The 18,814-nt window shown below is 41.9% G+C and overlaps 1 protein-coding gene across 1 annotated transcript in view; it reads left to right on the top strand.

Annotated features, from left to right (window-relative positions):
• CFAP70 (cilia and flagella associated protein 70) overlaps positions 1-18,814 on the top strand; it is a 103,384-nt gene that overhangs the window by 29,166 nt on the left and 55,404 nt on the right. The window contains exons 8-13 of the mRNA XM_082260131.1: positions 1,651-1,745; positions 3,261-3,360; positions 5,908-6,045; positions 10,262-10,414; positions 10,533-10,622; positions 17,578-17,669. Of these exons, the coding sequence (XP_082116257.1) occupies positions 1,651-1,745; positions 3,261-3,360; positions 5,908-6,045; positions 10,262-10,414; positions 10,533-10,622; positions 17,578-17,669 (668 nt within the window). The remainder of the gene's footprint in view (positions 1-1,650; positions 1,746-3,260; positions 3,361-5,907; positions 6,046-10,261; positions 10,415-10,532; positions 10,623-17,577; positions 17,670-18,814) is intronic.

The raw sequence follows: 18,814 nt of genomic DNA, 5'->3' as shown, positions 1-18,814 counted from the left end.
TTTCCAAAAAGGGGTCATTTGGGGGGTATTTGTACTGTCCTGGCTTGTTAGTGTCTCAAGAAATTAGATAGACCATCAGTACATCAGGTGTAATCAGTTGTGATCAATTTTTAATGATTGGCACCATAGCTTGTAGACTCTATAACCTTTACAAATATTAATATAAACTGATTTGGGTTATTTTCACCAAAGAAATGTAGCAGTATAAATTTTGGTCAACATTTTTGTAGAAGAATTACTAATTTGCAAGTTTTTATAACAGAAACAAAGAAAATGCATTTTTTTTTTTTTTACAAAATTTTCAGGCTTTTTTTATTTATAGTGCAAAAAAAAAAAAAAAACACCAAAAGAAAACTCTAATTGTGTAAGAAAAAAAAAAGCAAAAATAATTTCATATGGGTAAAGTGTTGCATGACTGAGTAATTGTCATTCAAAGTGTGAGAGCACTGAAAGCTGAAAATTGGCCTGGTTGGGAAGGGGGTATAAGGGCCCAGTGGTGTGTTAGCTTTATTAATGGAACCTAACGCCTCAAGCTTTTCAGGGGCACTCAAGCCAAAGCAACAGGTTCACTTTAAAGCTCATCTACTATTGTTCCTTTACCCATTCATAAATCCAATGCATATAACATTTTCAGTTTATGAGCTGCAGATAGGATAAATAAAATAAATTAGTACCTGTGACCAGGGCTGCTGTTAGAAATCATGGGGCCCCACACAGTCTACCTGACAGACACCCTGCCCCCCCCCCCCCCCCCCAAAATCCGAGAATATCAAAGTCTGAGAATAGTAAACACTATGCTTCAAGAATGATTGAACACAGGAGTGATCAATACTAATCACTTACTGTGTTCATTCAGGAACGGAAGGGAACAGAAAATATGACCTATTTACTCCCCTGCCCAACACTCCCTGCTCTCTGTCCTGAAACCACACCCTATGTGCCCACGGGCCACGGCAGTTGGTGGGAGAGGAGGGAAGCCAACAGTGCTGCAGGGAAGACGGAGCATGCAGGGAGGTCCAACAGCAGGTGGAAGGGGGCGCAGATCCTAGAACTGATCCCCCTGCAGCGCAGGGAGAAAGAAAAGTAGAAGCCAACAGCGCTGCAGAGGGATTCAGAAGAGCCACAATTGTCAGCAGTAAGCCCGGTACTGGAGAGCTGGCTGTACTGCCTTATCAACAGCCCTGCCTGTGATGTCATCAAAGAGCTTTTGTATATTCGGCTATACTAGGATGCCTGGAGCAGGCGCTGCACTTCATTTCCTAGCATTTTGTGGAACTACATGCCCCATAAATCCTCAGCACTGTAATCATGGTCACCAGATGAGCTTTGTGTGCAATGGGCAGTGTTAGGCAATACAGGGAGAATGCAGATGGGCTGATCTCAATTAATTTAGATATTCTCACCTACATAACTCTATGCAATTTATGAGATCCTCCCTGAAACCGCCTGCATGTCCTCTACTTATTTCAGTTCTCGAAAAACAAGCATGACCCTTTATCAAAATCACACTGCACTGGGAGAATAGAAGGTAGAATCTGATTTGTTGCTAATGACAAGCTCAGTTCTTCCTTCATACATGTTAAAATATCAGGCCTAATGTATAGCATGGAATATAAGCTATATAAAAATGTTCCTGTGCACCATCTGCAGGACAAAGAGTTCCGCATGGAAGCCGAAACCCAACGTAAGAGAGTGATGTGGGACACGGAGAGGAGGTGCTACCTTGATAAGCCCGCACTGACCAGGTAACGTGTAGACTCCATTCTTCTAAAATTGGGAATCATAATGGTTTTTCATTATTTATTTATGTTTATGAATTTTATAAACTGATTATATCTCTATATTAATATCAAATCTTTTTTTTTTTTGTTATACAAATAAACATTTCATTTAGGACACATTCATAACACTAGATTCATCATGGTTTTTCTAGCTTGCTTTTGACTGCCTCTCTGTCATTGAAACTCTGTCTGAACAGAGCAGGAAGGGATAGGGAGGAGTCATTTCTTCAGTTTGAGATACTGAGTTCTGTAAGCAAAGGTCTAAGCAAAATCTAGAGTATGTGAAAAAAAGGGAGCCAAGAGCTGGATAGGAAAAGACAAAACATTCATATGTATTATTTCAAGCTTACTTGGATTTAAAAAATATAGATATGTAGCACTACTCCCTGGGGAGCTGCTTGAAGCGGATTCCCCTGGGTTACCCATAGCACAACTTAGCAATTCAAAGTACTTTAAGCGTTTGGCTCAGTCAGAAAATAGTCCAGGGGATGTGTTTTTTTTTTGTTGGTTTTATTTTAGAACTGGGGTAGTAGGAGAGACAAGTGGGATACTACAACTTGATGAAATATGCACAATTTTTGGACTTCTAGCTATGTTGAGTGTGGCAAGGCCGCTACTTCACCTTGCCACTGTAGTGAAGTTTTTGATAAGCGAACTGTATAGTGAATTACTCTTCAGGGCCCCGCTTGGCACCCCCTTTACCCCTACTCTTTAGGGTTCTACTTGGCACCCCCTTTACTCTTGCTTACTGTGTGAGCTGACCTTCTATCCTCTGACTTCTCTGGAGTGGTCCCCCTTCCTGGGCGGACCCCTTGGCAAGCCCCCTGGTACTCATGAACACTGTTTTTCCCAGATGACTTCTGCCTGCAGCTCCACCGTCAGCTTTCCAGGATTCTTCAGGCTCAGCTCCACGCCTGGCTCACCAGGCCAAATGCCTGTGACCACCTTCCTCAGACTGCAGGAGGAGAGACAGCCGTCACCCTCCTCCTGGGACTCTGCTTCCCGCCAAAGATGCCCTGTCACATGTGCCCTTGGCTTTTATGGTCAGTCCCAGGATGCACTGCGGTAGTGCCCTCCCACTGGGACTGCCACAAAGCCCGTTTGCCTCTGGCTAGGTTTCCTCCACTTTCCAACAGGCTCCCCTATTGGATACAGTGGGGACACTCCCTCAGACCAAGTGACTCACACCTGGACACATGCAACAGGCAAGACTAACAGATCAGGCTCCCCTGATAAGCGGATGGAGCATAATAATGCTTTTTCCCAGCACCTACCTAGGAGGGCGCTACAGATATTTTGTCTAAGCCAACGTGACCCCATCTCCGTCCATCACTAAGACCTAACCGCCGAAACATGTTGGCCCCCTGTGTGGATTTTATCTGTTTGTGAATTTCACCAAGGTGTTGGCATTTCTTCAAGATTCAGATGTCTCCGTCACATGTAGTATGGCTCATATGAATGACATTGGTGTATTTTCAGCTTACAGAAGCGGATAGCGGAGTGCCGTTACTGGCCGGTAGAGATAATGAGAGCGCCAATTTCAACCACCAGCAAATCTAAAGCAGGCAAGGCAGAAAAGGTGAGTACACCGAATCCAAGAGTGAGTATATATATATATATATATATATATATATATATATATATATATTTTGCATTACAGCAACATCATTATGCAAGGTGCTAGACGCCAGTGGAACACATGGACACTATACTTTTTCACAAATTAGTAGCAAGTCATCTTGCAACCTAAAATAATAATTTGCAAAATAAATTTGTAAGTCCCCCGTCTTCTCCTTTAAACATTCCCAGAAGAATGAAGGATTCTAGAAAATGCTGAAAAGAGTGAGAGACTTGTGCCAGGAAGGGGTTCCTGCCATCAGCCTGACCATTGGCCTCGGCAGGCTTTTATTAACTGTGACAAGCCTACTAGGTCTGTACTGGACATCTCTAAATGTAATATCTTTGTTTTTATTACTTTAAGATAAATTAGGATAAATTAGGCTTGAGGAATAATTAAGGGTCCATTCACACTAGCGCGACTTGTCAGGCGACCAAGTCGCCTGACAAGTCGTGGTCGGTCGCTCGCTCGCCATTGATTAGCACAGGACCCGTTCTAATAGGAGCGACACAAGTCGCTCCGACTTAGAAAAAGGGTCCTGTACTACTTTGGGGCGACCTGGAGGCGACTTGCATTGACTTCAATTATATGAAGTCCGTGCAAGTCGTGCCGAAGTCGCCCCTGGAAGTCGGCTCTAAGGGTAAAACTTAAAAAAATTATAAATAAATAACAACATAAATAGGTCCACCCTTTTCTGCCACAACATTTGGATGTCAGTCTAGCTCGTAACTGAAGAATATATGCAAACATATACTGAACAAAATTATAAATGCAATACTTTTGTTTTTGCCCCCATTTTTCATGAGCTGAATTCAAAGATCTAAGACTTTTTCTATGTACACAAAACACCTATTTCTCTCAAATATTGTTCACAAATCTGTCTAAATCTGTGTTAGTGAGCACTTCTCCTTTGCCGAGATAATCCATCCACCTCACAGGTGGGCATATCCAGATGCTGATTAGACAGCATGATTTTTGCACAGGTGTGCCTTAGGCTGCCCAAAATAAAAGGCCACTCTAAAATGTGCAGTTTTATCACACAGCACAATGCCACAGATGTCGCAAGTTTTAAGGGAGCGTGCAATTGATATGCTAACTGCAGGAATGTCCACCAGAGCTGCCCGTGAATTGAATGTCCATTTCTCTACCATAAGCTGTCTCCAAAGGCGTTTCAGAGAATTTGGCAGTACATCCAACCGGCCTCACAACCACAGACCACGTGTAACCACACCAGCCCAGGACCTCCACATCCAGCATCTTCACCTCCAAGATCATCTGAGACCAGCCACCCGGACAGCTGCTGCAACGATCGGTTTGCATAACCAAAGAGTTTATTCACAAACAGTCAGAAACCGTCTCAAGGAAGATCATCTGCATGCTGGTCGTCCTCTTTGGGGTCTCCACCTGACTGCAGTGTGTCGTCATAACCGATTTGAGTGGGCAAATGCTCACATTCGATGGCACCTGCCACTTTGGAGAGATGTTCTCTTCACGGATGAATCCCGGTTTTCTTAGAGCTTGGAGTTCAGCTCATGAAAAATGGGGCAAAAACAAGTGTTGGGTTTATAATTTTGTTCAGTATATATGGATAATTGCACTCCGCTAAAACCAATTTTATTGATACAGTGGGAGGAAGGTGACATCCAATGCGTTTCACGCTATACAGAGCCTAATCATAGCACGGATACGTATCAATTAAAGTGGTTTTACTGGAATGCAGTCACCCACTTTTTCCTGCATATATAATTGTATATTTTAGTTTAAATAAAGTGAAGAGGGATTAGAACCCCTGTCGGGTTATTTTTGCTGTCTGTGGCTTCGTTAGGGAAATTTACTCTATTTGTCCTGGTGACTGTTATCACCAAGAGTGAAAGTGAAAGAAAATCCCAAATTTTGATTGGTCGCCAGAACAGGAGTAGAGGAGAAATCTTTTGGAGGGATTTTGGAGGGATTTCCTTTTACTTTCTGTTGCATCTATGGGACAAGAAGTGAACATATATCTCCCCTATAGGACACAGGTGGTGAAAAAAAGAAACGTGAAAGAGGTTATAACAAGGGTTTATAAAGAAAAAAAAAAGTTTGCCTTTACTTTTACGCACTAGGAAGTTTGTATTGGTGCTGCTGGACTGGGGATTAAGCAAAGGTATGCATGAGATTAACACTGTTAACCTTTTTCTGGTTACTTGAGAGCAAGGTAACAACTCTTGGGCTGTCCTCTTCTTTCTTCTTCCTTCTTTCTTTTTCCTATTTCTTTTGTCTTCTTTCTTTCTTCTTCCTATGTTCCTTCTTCCATCTTATCAACTCTTGGGCTGTCTTCTTTCTTTTTTCTTCTTCTTCCTTCTTCCCTCTTCCTTCCTTCTTCTTCCATCTTTCTTTTTCCTTCTTCTTCCTTTTTTCTTCCTTTAAATACGTGGGAACCCATAGAAAGTTGTTTTTTTCCCCCTTTTTTTGGCTAGTTCTTTACTCATGCTATTGGTTCATTCTTCAGTCTTCCATTATATCTTCCAGCAAAGTGAAGAGGACACCCAAATATCATTTCATGGTGTGGCCTACGTGAACATGGTGCCCCTGTTGTATCCAGGAGTGAAGCGTCTGCGTGGAGCCTACCGGATTCTGGCCTACCAGGAGGCTGAAGTGTTGGAGAAGGTAGGAATCAGACAGACGAGTCTAAAAAAACATAACTGTATTCTCATCTCTGGATTTCTGCAAAAATTACAGGATCGTCTACACCTGAGATATAGCTGTAGTTTTGTAGCCCCATCGAGAATCAAAGTTGCCCCAAGGGCATTGTGAGTGTAGGTGGCAAACATTGGGTCTTGGGTTGATTATGGTTACCATAAGCCCTGCAAGTCAACTATACATTTCAAATGGTAGGGGCTAGGAGACCCTCTTCTTAAAGAGACCCTGTCATCATCCTGAAACGAGAAATACAATGCAATAAATCTCAGTATACCTGTATTCGTAGGCCTTAAGATAACCTATGGACTCCGGTATAAAAGGGAGAGAATGATGTTTTGTGTGTCAATCCCCTTCCTTAAAGTCTTGAGACCATTAGCACAAACTCTAATGTATAATGCAATGAATGGTAATGCAGAAGTCAAATTTTACACCCTTTTCTTATGTAAAAGAGTTCCCCTTTTACTTGTACAAGTATTTTATACTGAGTCCCTTGGATTATGGCAGCAGAGATGCAAGAGTCCTTTAGGTGGAGACATCCAGTATCTTCAGCCAGCCAACTTTTATGCGAGAAATGGAACACTCAGTGACCAGGATGGACTAATGTGCAGTATCTTTTGTATAAGCACAAACAATGGCGGAAGATAAGAGTGTCGCTTGCAGTGTTTCTTTAAAGGTGGGCTTAGGGTGGGTGAGCTTCTGCCCTCTTACTGATCCCAGTAACACCACAGCCCTCTGGTCAGGATAGCCTGAGGTAGACTTTTGAAGGAGGCCCAATTGAATGCCTGATGATCCAGAGGCCTAATGATATCTACGTCAGTACTCACACAGCCGATGAAGTGCCCGTGGCGGTGAGTCTGCATCCAACTGTGGAGATGTTTAAGGGAAAGGCTGTCCCGCCATCCTGGCTTCGATGCCCCTTGATTCCCATTCCAGAACCACCAACCAAAACAGACCCCTTCCTGTCCATTCTCTGCCTCATGGTGTCTCTCCCTTTCTGAGTGTCCCCCTCATTACACCTACTGGGAATTGTATTCTTCCTACAGGAGATTGTTACTTATAACCGGGACTACACATCCCAAGATCCTCTGCTTGATCCTTTTGATTGGTCCTGGTTTTGGCAGATTAGGAGCAGACATTGCCAGCTTGCTGCACAGGCACTGTCTGTCCTTTCCTATGAAAGCGGTAGCTGGCCAAGCAGGAAAAAGAAGTTGGCACTCAATACATATACAACTATAAACATAAGACTAAAATGTGGGACAAATGAGGAGGAAAGATGGACAGAGGGACTTTGTTCCAAATCAGGGACAGTCCCTTGAAATCAGGGACAGTTGGGAGCTATGTTGCTGTCATCACTCCAAAGATGGCAGCACCCAGCAGCAGTCTTCAAGCTATTGAATGTCTACAAAAGAGGGGCTTTTACAGATAAATAACATGCATAAATACATTGAATGCACATATATTGTTATCGAAAGGCTATTTTTCAAATGAATGGTCTAGTCATAAGTTCTTTTTAAAGAATACCTATGATGGGAGAAATATGGGAGTTGTCATCGCCATTCTCCATGCTAGTTTCCTGGCTGTGTCTGGCTTCTGTATGTCTGAGTCCCTAACCCAGATTAAGCATGCAGCAAACAAATGATGGGTGTAGGTCCAAATCTCTTATCCCTATACTCATGTTAGATGAGTGACTCTAAAATATTCAAGTCCCTGTCACAGCATAGCAGCCAGGCAAATGTAATGTTCAGAAGAAAATTACAGTCTCTATATTTATCTTATAACAGGTTCAAGCCCAACTCTGGCCAAACATTGTTTTTTACATTTAGACAGAGTAGGAAAGGATAGATTCCCTGACAATTCTTTAATGGGGGTCTGTACCCCCATTGGCTAGTTTTATCCTTTCTTCCTATTATTACTGTTTTGTGTAGTCTTGTCTGGTGACCACTGCTGGCCTACTTTTCTTGTCCTGCTGTCACAACCTGTCACAGGGTCCAGAAGTGGAATAAAATCTCACCATTAGGTCAGAAATATTGGAGAAAATGATAAATTGAAAATTTAGGCATAAATCCAAATGAAATTGTTAGAACTGTCTAGCATATTCATGAAATTTTCATAAAAAACAAACATGTAACAGGCGCATAAGCCACACAATTAAGCCAAAGTCCATAGGAGTCAAAAAAGTCATTTAGTGGGATGGGAAGGAAAGTCCACCGTATTAGGGCAGCCGTCCAGAAACCAAAGCCAGGGGTTCCACAGGGCTAGAGGCAAAGAAACAAAGGTGACCAGCGCTATGGAGTGTACGGTGAAAGAAAAAATAGGTACTAGGTGTAAGCAGCCAACAACCGAACCCCCGGGGGGTTAAGAATTAAATAAAAGTGCAAAAGAGGTTGAAGCGGCGCTACCTATAGGTGTGTATATATACACATACACACATATAGGTGTGAAAGTAGCGGAACCCTATGCCTGCGCTAATTAAATTATTTGCAGGGATGTGGCTCCGCTCCTATCACACCTATATGTGTGTATGTGTATATATACATATATGTGTGTGTGTGTGTATATATACATATGTGTATATATACATATATGTGTGTGTGTGTATATATACCCCTATACAGAAGTTCAGATGTTATGCCTGCCTCCAAAGACGTCCAAAAAATGCCAAAAAAACGCCTGCAACAAAAAACGCCCAGGTGTGTTTTTGCAGGCATTTTTTGGGGGATTTTTTGGGCGTCTTTGGAGGCAGGCATAACATCTGAACTTCTGTATAGGGGTATATATACACACACACATATATGTATATATACACATACACACATATAGGTGTGATAGGAGCGGAGCCACATCCCTGCAAATAATTTCATTAGCGCATGGATGGGGTTCCGCTACTTTTACACCAATATGTGTGTATGTGTATATATACATATATGTGTGTGTGTATATATACCCCTACACAGAAGTTCAGATGTCATGCCTGCCTCCAAAGACGTCCACAAAAAAGCCCAATAAACGCCTGCAAAAAAAACACCCAGGTGTGAAAGGAGTGGAACCACATCCCTGCTCTACTAAAAATTCTAAGACAAACGATCTTTTTCCTATAGCGGTCACCCTGACATGGATGAATTCGATCACCCTGGCATACAAAGAGCGGAGCCCCATCCCTGCTCTACTAAAAATTCTAAGAAAAATTATCTTTTTCTTATGGCGGTCACCCTGACATGGATGGATTCTGTCACCCTGGCATAGCAGTCAGAGTCAGCTCACCCTACACTACACTATGGTCACCCTGACACATAACACTTTCCCTACAGAAACTAGATTATTAAATCTAACTATAGTGGAAAATAGTACCCTAACTACACTAGATATCCCTTTCCTCACACTAATAATTGCTAAATGACACTTTTGCAGCAGGAGTAACAGAACTGCTTCCTTTCTCTTCCACAGCCCCTGTATTACAGTGCTAGAGATTTGGCGGGGCTATGTTATATACTGGGGGGCGTATTCACTACTCATTGGCCTCTGGACCCCCTAGTCACTCCAATCACATTCCTAGCATCCTCCTGCCCCCTCAATTGGCTTTTACTGATGGTTCTGGTCCAATCAGGGGCTTTTAAAGCCCAGTTCCTGTCCCATTGCATTTTGGTCGGTTCTGGTTGCCGAATTCCGAACTTTTTCCGCAAAAAGTTCGGAATTTGGCCGAATTTCGAACAGTCAATGTTCGGGTCGAACCGATGGTCGACCCGAACCGTTCGATCATCCCTACTCATGAGAAGACCCATTCTGGAGGTTCCAAGATGGGTGGGTGGTGAATGTTGTCATCCAGTCTATGCAGCCATCCTACTGGGACTGAGCCCTCCTCGCCGTAGCCGGCAGTGACGGCGAAACTTGATACAAGAACGAGGCTCAAAGTCTGTCGGTGAAAACGAGGCTTGGTTTGCAGTCAAATGCGGATGACGTCATAGAAGATGCGACTTGTTTCCGAGCGTGCGTGCTGCTGCCCACCCATCTCAGAACCTCCAGAATGGGTCTTCTCATGAGCACCTGTTTATGGATGTGAGTGCATATTTTTACTAATAAATGTGTTTACAAGTCTACACGTAGGGGCGCCTCTGTTTTTCTATGAAATTTTCATGACTTAGATGCAGAGGTGAGCTAGCACTGTCTTATTCTGTCTTCGACACAGACAAAGGTTCAGTCGTCCGTTCTGCGGGATCTTGTGCGGAACAACAGCTTGATGGGAAAAGTCACAGGCGCTCCTTTAGGCCACAACTCTTCACATGTGAAGCCGGCACCCAGCCGCATGGAGAAAGGCCCCAAGGAGAAGGAGGGCAGACGGGTAAGCCTTGTGAAGCTGGAGGCGTTCCTAAGCTCCCACGGGCCCCAGGGGTGGAAGATGGTTTTATCATATATATCTCTTGAAAAAAAGCTTGTGCCTCACCTTGTTTTGCCTGCAGATGTCCGCAGTGCTGAAGTCGTCAGAAGTGGCGGACCTCGATCAAGCAGCTGCCAATGCCCAGGCTGTACCTCCCAATGTGGAAGGCCAGGTAACACCCACTTTCTACTGAAAGCAATGAGTGGAGGCCTAAAGAGAATGTGAAGCCACTAGGATTTCTTTTTATTTTACATAAAAGTGCAAAACAGATCAGCTTTCTTTTAAATAATCTTATCAGTTGTGTGTTTGCGTCAGGAATTGCTTGAATGATAATTATGAGTAGTTTTACCAGTCAGATTTATTTTTTAACCTCCCTGGCGGTATGATTCTTTCCGATTTTAGGTGCTGAAAGCGATACCATTATTTTGCATGTAATTCTTAAGAATGAGCAGCCCAAACCAACTATTTACATATGATTTTTTTTTTTTCTGTGCGTTCTTCTTTATAACATCTCGATTATGATAAAGTTTGAAACACAAAATCCTAAATTATAATATAATAAATAACTATAAATAAGTTAAAGTATGTATGTATGTATGTGTATATATATATATATATATATATATATATACGTATATATATATATATATCTGTGTATATATATATATATATATATATATATCCTTAAAAGTACAGTAAAACTGCAGGAAAGGGCACTGGGGGGCAAACTAATGTGAATTTATATTTTTATTTTCCAATGTATCAGTGTGTTTGGTGTGTTTAACTTTTTGGATTTGCCGCCGGTTCCACCCCCCTGCGAGCGTCACGTCGCAGGAGACGGAAGCCGGGGCACAGAGCATCGGGAGGAAGATCCGGCCGCTGCACACTGCCGGGATACATCGCTGGATCCCGGGGACAAGGTGAGTACCCTCTCTTACAGGATCCAGCGATCTTCCTAGCGGTACCCCGAGTGTGGCTCGGGGTTACCGCTTTTGGCACTGAAATTTAACCCCGAGCCACACTTGGGAAGGTTAAAAACACAGATCAAACAATATGAATACAGACTTCAAATGGAATATTTATTCACTAGACATGTATTCACAATAAAAAGTAAAATTATGGATGGACAAAAATAAAATCTTACATGAAATACAAATTATTATGTAACACTTGCTAATGGGTTTTGATACAATATGAATGTAACGAAAGGATCAATTTCTCCCCATAGACACAAAAAAACATATATATATATATATATATATATATATATATATATAATTAACTATCAGCAAAAAGTCTGCGATTTACGCAGCCAACAGTTACTCCTCTGCAGCAGGAATAAGAGTTAAACTACGTAAAAAAAAAAAAAAAGATTATAACATTTAAAAAAACAAAAATAAAGTTGAAGAAAAATCCACAATGGTTTTTAAATCGGGGAAATAATAATCTAAATGTTATGAAAAATCAAGAATCAGTATTCAAATATTCAATGAATCAGGAACAGATCATTATAACATAATTGCCCTTCCAAAATAGCTGCTGGTTTACATTGGTCGATACCAGAGTCCCCTAAGTTGGCTGCCTTTCCCAAAATGCCTTCTCATCTAGGTGAAGCTGCATCTTGGCGTCCCTTAAAGTGTCAAATGATGAGGCGTGATAAGTGTCTGAGGTGTGAATGAAGTGCAGTGTGTCGTGTCGAGTCAAGCGTCCCCTATGGCTTCCTCTCCTGGTCCTATATACCGTTCTGCACAATAAGTTCATAAAAATTTGAATAAGCCTTGCCCAGAAGGTGGAACTTCTTTCCACTGGTTCATGTAGCTAAATATTGGTTCCGTTATTGGATTAGGCATTGCCTCTCTTAGCCACCAAGTGGCATTCTAAGACCAGGGATATATTTGTTCTAAATAACTTGTTGTAGGACTGTGCACTTCCTCATGATACAAGTGTGACCATGTAATATTTCTAATACCTCGTTTCCACTAAATGGTACGGTGCGGTTCGGTTCAGTACGGTACGGTTCGGAACGGTACACCTTGCGTTTCCACTGCCAATAGTACCCTTTCATGATAGGCGTGGTGTAGCAGGAAAGCTGTGATCGACGATTCTCTATCAACCAATCAAGGTTCTGCAGAGTGTAGCTCCACCCTGTTGGTACGGTACTAATGTGCTTGGTACCCCAACAAAAGGGTCCCAAAAAAGTGGTATGGTACGGTTCGGAATTAGGGTACCATTCACAATGGAAACGGCAAAAATTGCATACCGAACCGAACCGTACCGTACCGCTTAGTGGAAAGGAGCCATAATACATATATATTGTGTAGTGTTAGGAGATCTGGTAACAACATCAGATAAGTATACATTTCTAATGCAGCAACATTTGACAGTACCAATTTTTTTGATGATCAGAAGTTTTAATTCCATATAGAGCAAAAGGAATACGCAAAATATTTAGTAAAATACTAAAACACACTATTATTTGAATATAGTCATGTCACACACACACACATTTTCCTAATATTATAGATTACCAATAAAAAACTGTAGTCATAATAACACCGTTTTTCCGGCAATGGAATATCTTGCCAGTGTAACATATCTTTGTATTATTTTCTGATTTACAATCATATAAATATGTCCATTATGTTTGTCAGGTAGAATTGTTTATAACCCATTGGTTTACAGTGCCTTGCGAAAGTATTCGGCCCCCTTGAACTTTGCGACCTTTTGCCACATTTCAGGCTTCAAACATAAAGATATAAAACTGTAATTTTTTGTGAAGAATCAACAAGTGGGACACGATCATGAAGTGGAACAAAATTTATTGGCTATTTCAAACTTTGTTAACAAATAAATAACTGAAAAATTGGGCGTTCACAAATAAACATATCCAGGTGTTGAAATGGCCAAGTCAAAGTCCAGACCTGAATCCAATCGAGAATCTGTGGAAAGAACTGAAAACTGCAAACGCTCTCCATCCAGCCTCACTGAGCTCAAGCTGTTTTGCAAGGAGGAATGGGCAAAAATTTCAGTCTCTCGATGTGCAAAACTTACAGCTGTAATCGCAGCAAAAGGTGGCGCTACAAAGTATTAACTTAAGGGGGCTGAATAATATTGCACGCCCAATTTTTCAGTTTTTTATTTGTTAAAAAAGTTTGAAATATCCAATAAATTTCATTCCACTTGTTGATTCTTCACAAAAAAATTACAGTTTTATATCTTTATGTTTGAAGCCTGAAATGTGGCAAAAGGTCGAAAAGTTCAAGGGGGCCGAATACTTTTGCAAGGCACTGTATATATACAGATTATATCACACAAGCTCCTGATAATTTGCAACATAGAAATTGTGAAGTGACTGAATATTATATGAATGTCTTTAGCTGGTGAAATGAATACAGGATAAAGTAGTTCAGTCTGTGAGGTCTCCTCTGGGCTTATCTTTAAAGTAGCCAGTCATTGGATAACTAGCCTTGTTTATCCTTTCTGTCTATAAGCCTACCTGGATATACATAAGGCCTTGGAAAGTCAGTTGAAGTTTACTGTTTTTTTAGGGTTTTATCACTAGTGCAAGGATCCTCAAAACAATTCTGACGTCAGCGGGGGGATTTTTGGCCTCGCCCGCTATAGCTATCAGAGAGGAGAGAGCCGATGTGTCACGTGAGCGCCAAGAGACGCTCTAAGTAAGATAAGGTAGAAATCAGCATTTTTTTTTTTATACAACACAGGCACTGGGACACATAGCATTAAATAACAGATGGGATAGTATTCAGATGATATCGTTTTTTATAGCAGCAGTAGGGGGGGGTCGGTCAGTGTCTGGAGCTGACAGGCAGGGAGAGGACAAGGAGAGCAGAGACAAGACACCGCGAATGATGGAGGCACGTAAACTGACCACGGTGTCAGGGCTCAGCAGCCACGATAAACCGTGGTCAGTTTACAGGGGGGAGGGCAGAACCAGGCAGTATCAGCCAAGTATTTTAGGTTATACAAGGGGCCAAATTACACAGCACAAGCACTGTGCTGTATAACAGGCTTAAGGGAACAGGATCTATTTTTTTTTTTAGGGTAACAAACACTTTAACCACTTGCTGGCCGCCCCACGCATATTTACTGCGGCAGGGTGGCTTGGCTGCACATAAACACGTAGAGCTACATGATTATGTGCATGCGGTTACAGGGACGCGCTTGCGCTGCCAGAGCTGCGCTCCCACTGTGATTAGACACAGCAGACCGGGGGAAGGAGCGGTCTCGATCTCCGCCGGCCTCCCGCAATCTTCAGAGAAACTGAGAGGAGAGCCGCCTGCCAATGCAAACAAAGCAGACGGCTCTTCTCTTAGACAGGCACACTGAGATTGTGTGTTTCAGCTAAGCTGAAACACCGATCTCTGTGTGCCTGTCACAGAGCCCCCCACAGTTAGTAAGCACATTTAGGCATACATTTAACCCTTTGATCACCCCCAGTATTAACCCCTTCCCTGGCAGTGCCATTTATAAAGTAACAGTGCATATTATTTAGCACTGATTACTGTATTGGTGTCAAAAATGTCAGTTAGGGGTCCGATCTGTCGGCCGCAATGTCACAGTCCCGCTAAAAATTGCTTATCGCCCCATTACTAATAAAAACAAAAATAAAAAGTCCAAAAATCTATCCCATAGTATGTAGATGCGATAACTTTTGAGCAAACCAATTAAAATATGCTTTTTGGGATTTTTTTTTACCAAAAATATGCAGCAGAACACAAATTAGCCTAAACTGATAAAAAAATTAATTATTTTTTTATTTTTTTATTGAGAATGTTTTATAGCAGAAAGTAAAAAATATTGTTTTTTGTTTTTTTCAAAATTGTCGATCTTTTTTTGTTTATAACACAAAATCTAAATAGAGGTGATCAGACCACCAAAAGAAAGCTCTATTTGTGGGAAAAAAAGGGCATTAATTGTATTTGGGTACAGCGTCGCACGACCGCGCAATTTTTAGTTAAATTAATGCAGTGCTGAATCGGCCTGGTCATTAAGGGGGGTAAAACCTTCCGGAGCTGAAGTGGATAAAAACAAGTCTATGGGTCTTCAGACTCACTAAAAACAATGCACTCCCTGTGCAGGCGAATATCTCCTCAGTAGTCGAGGGGGAGGCTAAGTAACTGTGTCAAGCTCCCTCTTAAGGCTAATCTTAAAATCTTAATGGAGAAGTAGGGCCAAATCATAGTTCCCCACTCCTGTGACCCAGATTCAGCCGGGTAAAGCCCGCTGATGGCTGACATCACACAGCCGTCCATACCACGAAGGTATACCAACTTTAATGTCCGTATCTGCCCAGATGCCTGAGGGGCAGCTGGCTCAGTCGCTCAGCGTGACGCTCAACAATGTTGCATCTACCTGGGTGAGTATGGTTATTTGTTATTTTGAAATCCCACACTTCTCTTTTATTATTCAATACAAAATATTAAAGGGTAAAATTGTACAAATATGACAGTGATCAAAAATGTAAACACTGCAATAATAAGTTCAAATTTAAACTACAACTAAAGACAAAACTTTTTTTTTTCATCTTGGATAGAGTAAGTCACGGTTATAACTCGTTAGAATTATTATTATTTTTTTTTGCTATTTGTGTGCCATTTGGAGATTTCCTTTCACTTCCTGTTCCATAGCCAAAACAGGAAGTGATAGGAAATCTCTCCAAACTGAGGAATTCCTGGTTGTCCCCAGAACTAGTGTCCCGATTGGAAGCTTTCCCCACTATTACTGTTCTACAGACAACAGAAAATTTGGGAATTACTTTTCACATTCAATGATAATGGTAAACTAAACAAATAGAGAGGGCAAATCTCCCTAAAGGGGACACAGACAGAAATAGAGACCTGACAGGGGTTGTAATCACTCTCCACTCTATCCTAAACTAAAAAAGGTTTGGCCTTTTTTTCAAGTCGATTTTAAGTTGATTGTTCGTCTACGAAAAAAGATTTTTTTTTGTTAAGCAAACTTTTTCCAGCTATTTTTTATAAAACTGTTTTTTTATAAACCACCTTTGTGTATGGTGGATGTTCACATATTGCAAATACAAGTCAACCCTTTTCTGGTTACTTGAGTGCAAGTTATCAGCTCTTTTCTTCTTCTTTCTTTTTCTTCCTTTTTTCTTCTTCTTTCTTCTTCCTTCATCCTTTTTTCTTTTTTTCTTCTTCTTTCTTCTTCCTTCTTCTTCCTTCTTCTTCCTTCTTTCTTCTTCCTTCTTCCTTCTTCCTCCTTCTTCCTTCTTCCTTCTTCCTCCTTCTTCCTTCTTCCTTCTTCCTTCTTCCTCCTTCTTCCTTCTTCTTCCTTCTTCCTTCTTCTTCCTCCTTCTTCCTTCTTCCTTCTTCCTCCTTCTTCCTTCTTCCTCCTTCTTCCTTCTTCCTTCTTCCTCCTTCTTCCTTCTTCCTCCTTCTTCCTTCTTCCTTCTTCCTTCTTCTTCCTTCTTCCTCCTTCTTCCTTCTTCCTTCTTCTTCCTTCCTCCTTCTTCCTTCTTCCTTCTTCTTCCTCCTTCTTCCTTCTTCCTTCTTCTTCCTTCTTCCTTCTTCCTTCTTCTTCCTTCTTCCTTCTTCCTTCTTCTTCCTTCTTCCTTTTTCCTTTTTCCTTCTTCCTTTTTCCTTCTTCTTTCTTCTTCCTTCTTCCTTTTTTCTTCCTTTTTTCTTCTTCTTTCTTCTTCCTTCTTCTTCCTTTTTTCTTCTTCTTCTTTCTTCTTTCCTCTTCTTTCTTCTGCCTTCTTTCCTCTTCCTGCTCTCTTCTTCTTCTTTCCCATTCTTTCTTTGTTTCCACTAAAGGCAAAACTTTTATTTTTTTCATTTTAGAGTAAGTCAGGGTTATAACCTGTTTGAATTTTTTTTCTCTTTGTTTTTTTTTTTTTTTTTATGAAATTGAATGGGTTTTTTTGCTAATCAACTTACTTTGCTATTTTTTATGGAACGCTATTTTTATAAACCACCTTTTTGTATAGTGGGTGCTCACATATTGAAAATACAAGTCAACCTTCCCATTATGGCCCAGCACTATCCCCACTATCCTTGCTGTTGTGCTTGTGTGTGTTGTGGAGTTCCAATAACTTCTTTTGCGAAGTGGCACTCACCCATGGGTTCCTTTCCTTCCCTTCTCTACAGCAATATGTGGATTCTGGGGCTTACCTGGTGCTAGAGTTCAGTCTGGAGAAACCCCTGGTGCCCAAACGCATGGCGGAGGAGATGGAGCTGAAGTAAGTATCCAAATCAGCTCTTCTATGTCTGTTCAACAGTCTAATCATAAAGCTGAACTGCCGACACAAAAACTTTTGTTTAAATATATTTCTTAAAAGCCACCGATTGCCTTTGCAAACCCAAAAATTACATTGTAAAGGTTGCAGTGGCATTATCACTGTGCTGTACGTAGCCTGTGCAGAAATAAGAGATGTGGGAGGGGCCCAGCAGACTCCACCCACCACAGGACAGGACCAGTCACCCTGCACAAGGAGAGAGAGCAGCAGTGAGCGGTCTTTATCACAGGAAGTTCTTGCACAGAAGTAAAGTCCCACACTGGATTACTGCACAGATCTAAAAGAAATACATAAACACACCAAGATTCAAGAAGAATACACATAATAAAAGGAAGTAGACAATATTGCTTTTCTTGACGTTCAGCTTTAAAGTCACAGATCGCAGTAAAGGGCCAATCACAGCTGATCACCTGTAAACAGACTTGCCGTTTATCAGCAGTCCTTTCCTCCCACGCTGTGTCTGTGTGAGGAAAGGAGAGCTGTTAACCAGCAAGACAGTGCATCAGTATATTGTTTATACTGATAATCTGAGCACTGATCATTAGTGCCCAAATTATCAGTGCAGCCTATCAGAGCTGCCTATCAGTGCTCATCAATGCTGCTTATCAGTGCCCATCAGTGCTGCCCATCAGTGCCCATCACTGCTGCCTATCAGCAGGGCCGTTGCTATACTATTTTACGCCCTAGGCAAGACCAGCTACTTGTGCCCCTCCCCCCCCCAACAGTGGTGGAAAGCCAGGACCTGGTAGTTCCGCCACTGCCCAAGACACCTGGCATCTTCCTCTGTCCCTTCTTCCTCCCCCACTGCCATCCCTCCCCTCAGCTCACAAGGATCATTTATGATGGAGAGAGAGTGCTGACTCGTAGCTGCACCCCTAGGGGGCAATGCGCCCTAGGCGGCTGCCTAGTTTGCCTAGTGGAAGCATCGGCCCTGCCTATCAGTGCTGCCTATCAGTGCCCATCTGTGCCACCTTAGCAGGATTCTGAGCTGAGAGTGTCTCTCTCATACAGCACAGAGCCTGCACTGAGACACTGAGAGCTCCCTCTACCTCCGTCCTCGCTGGGATGGGAGAGGAGAGAGACGATCT

The sequence above is a fragment of the Pelophylax lessonae genome (genome assembly GCF_965119305.1).
Source record: "Pelophylax lessonae genome assembly, chromosome: 6".
NCBI classification, from domain to species: domain Eukaryota; kingdom Metazoa; phylum Chordata; class Amphibia; order Anura; family Ranidae; genus Pelophylax; species Pelophylax lessonae.
Note: the sequence above shows the minus strand (reverse complement) of the source record. Positions and strands in the feature narration are given on the sequence as shown.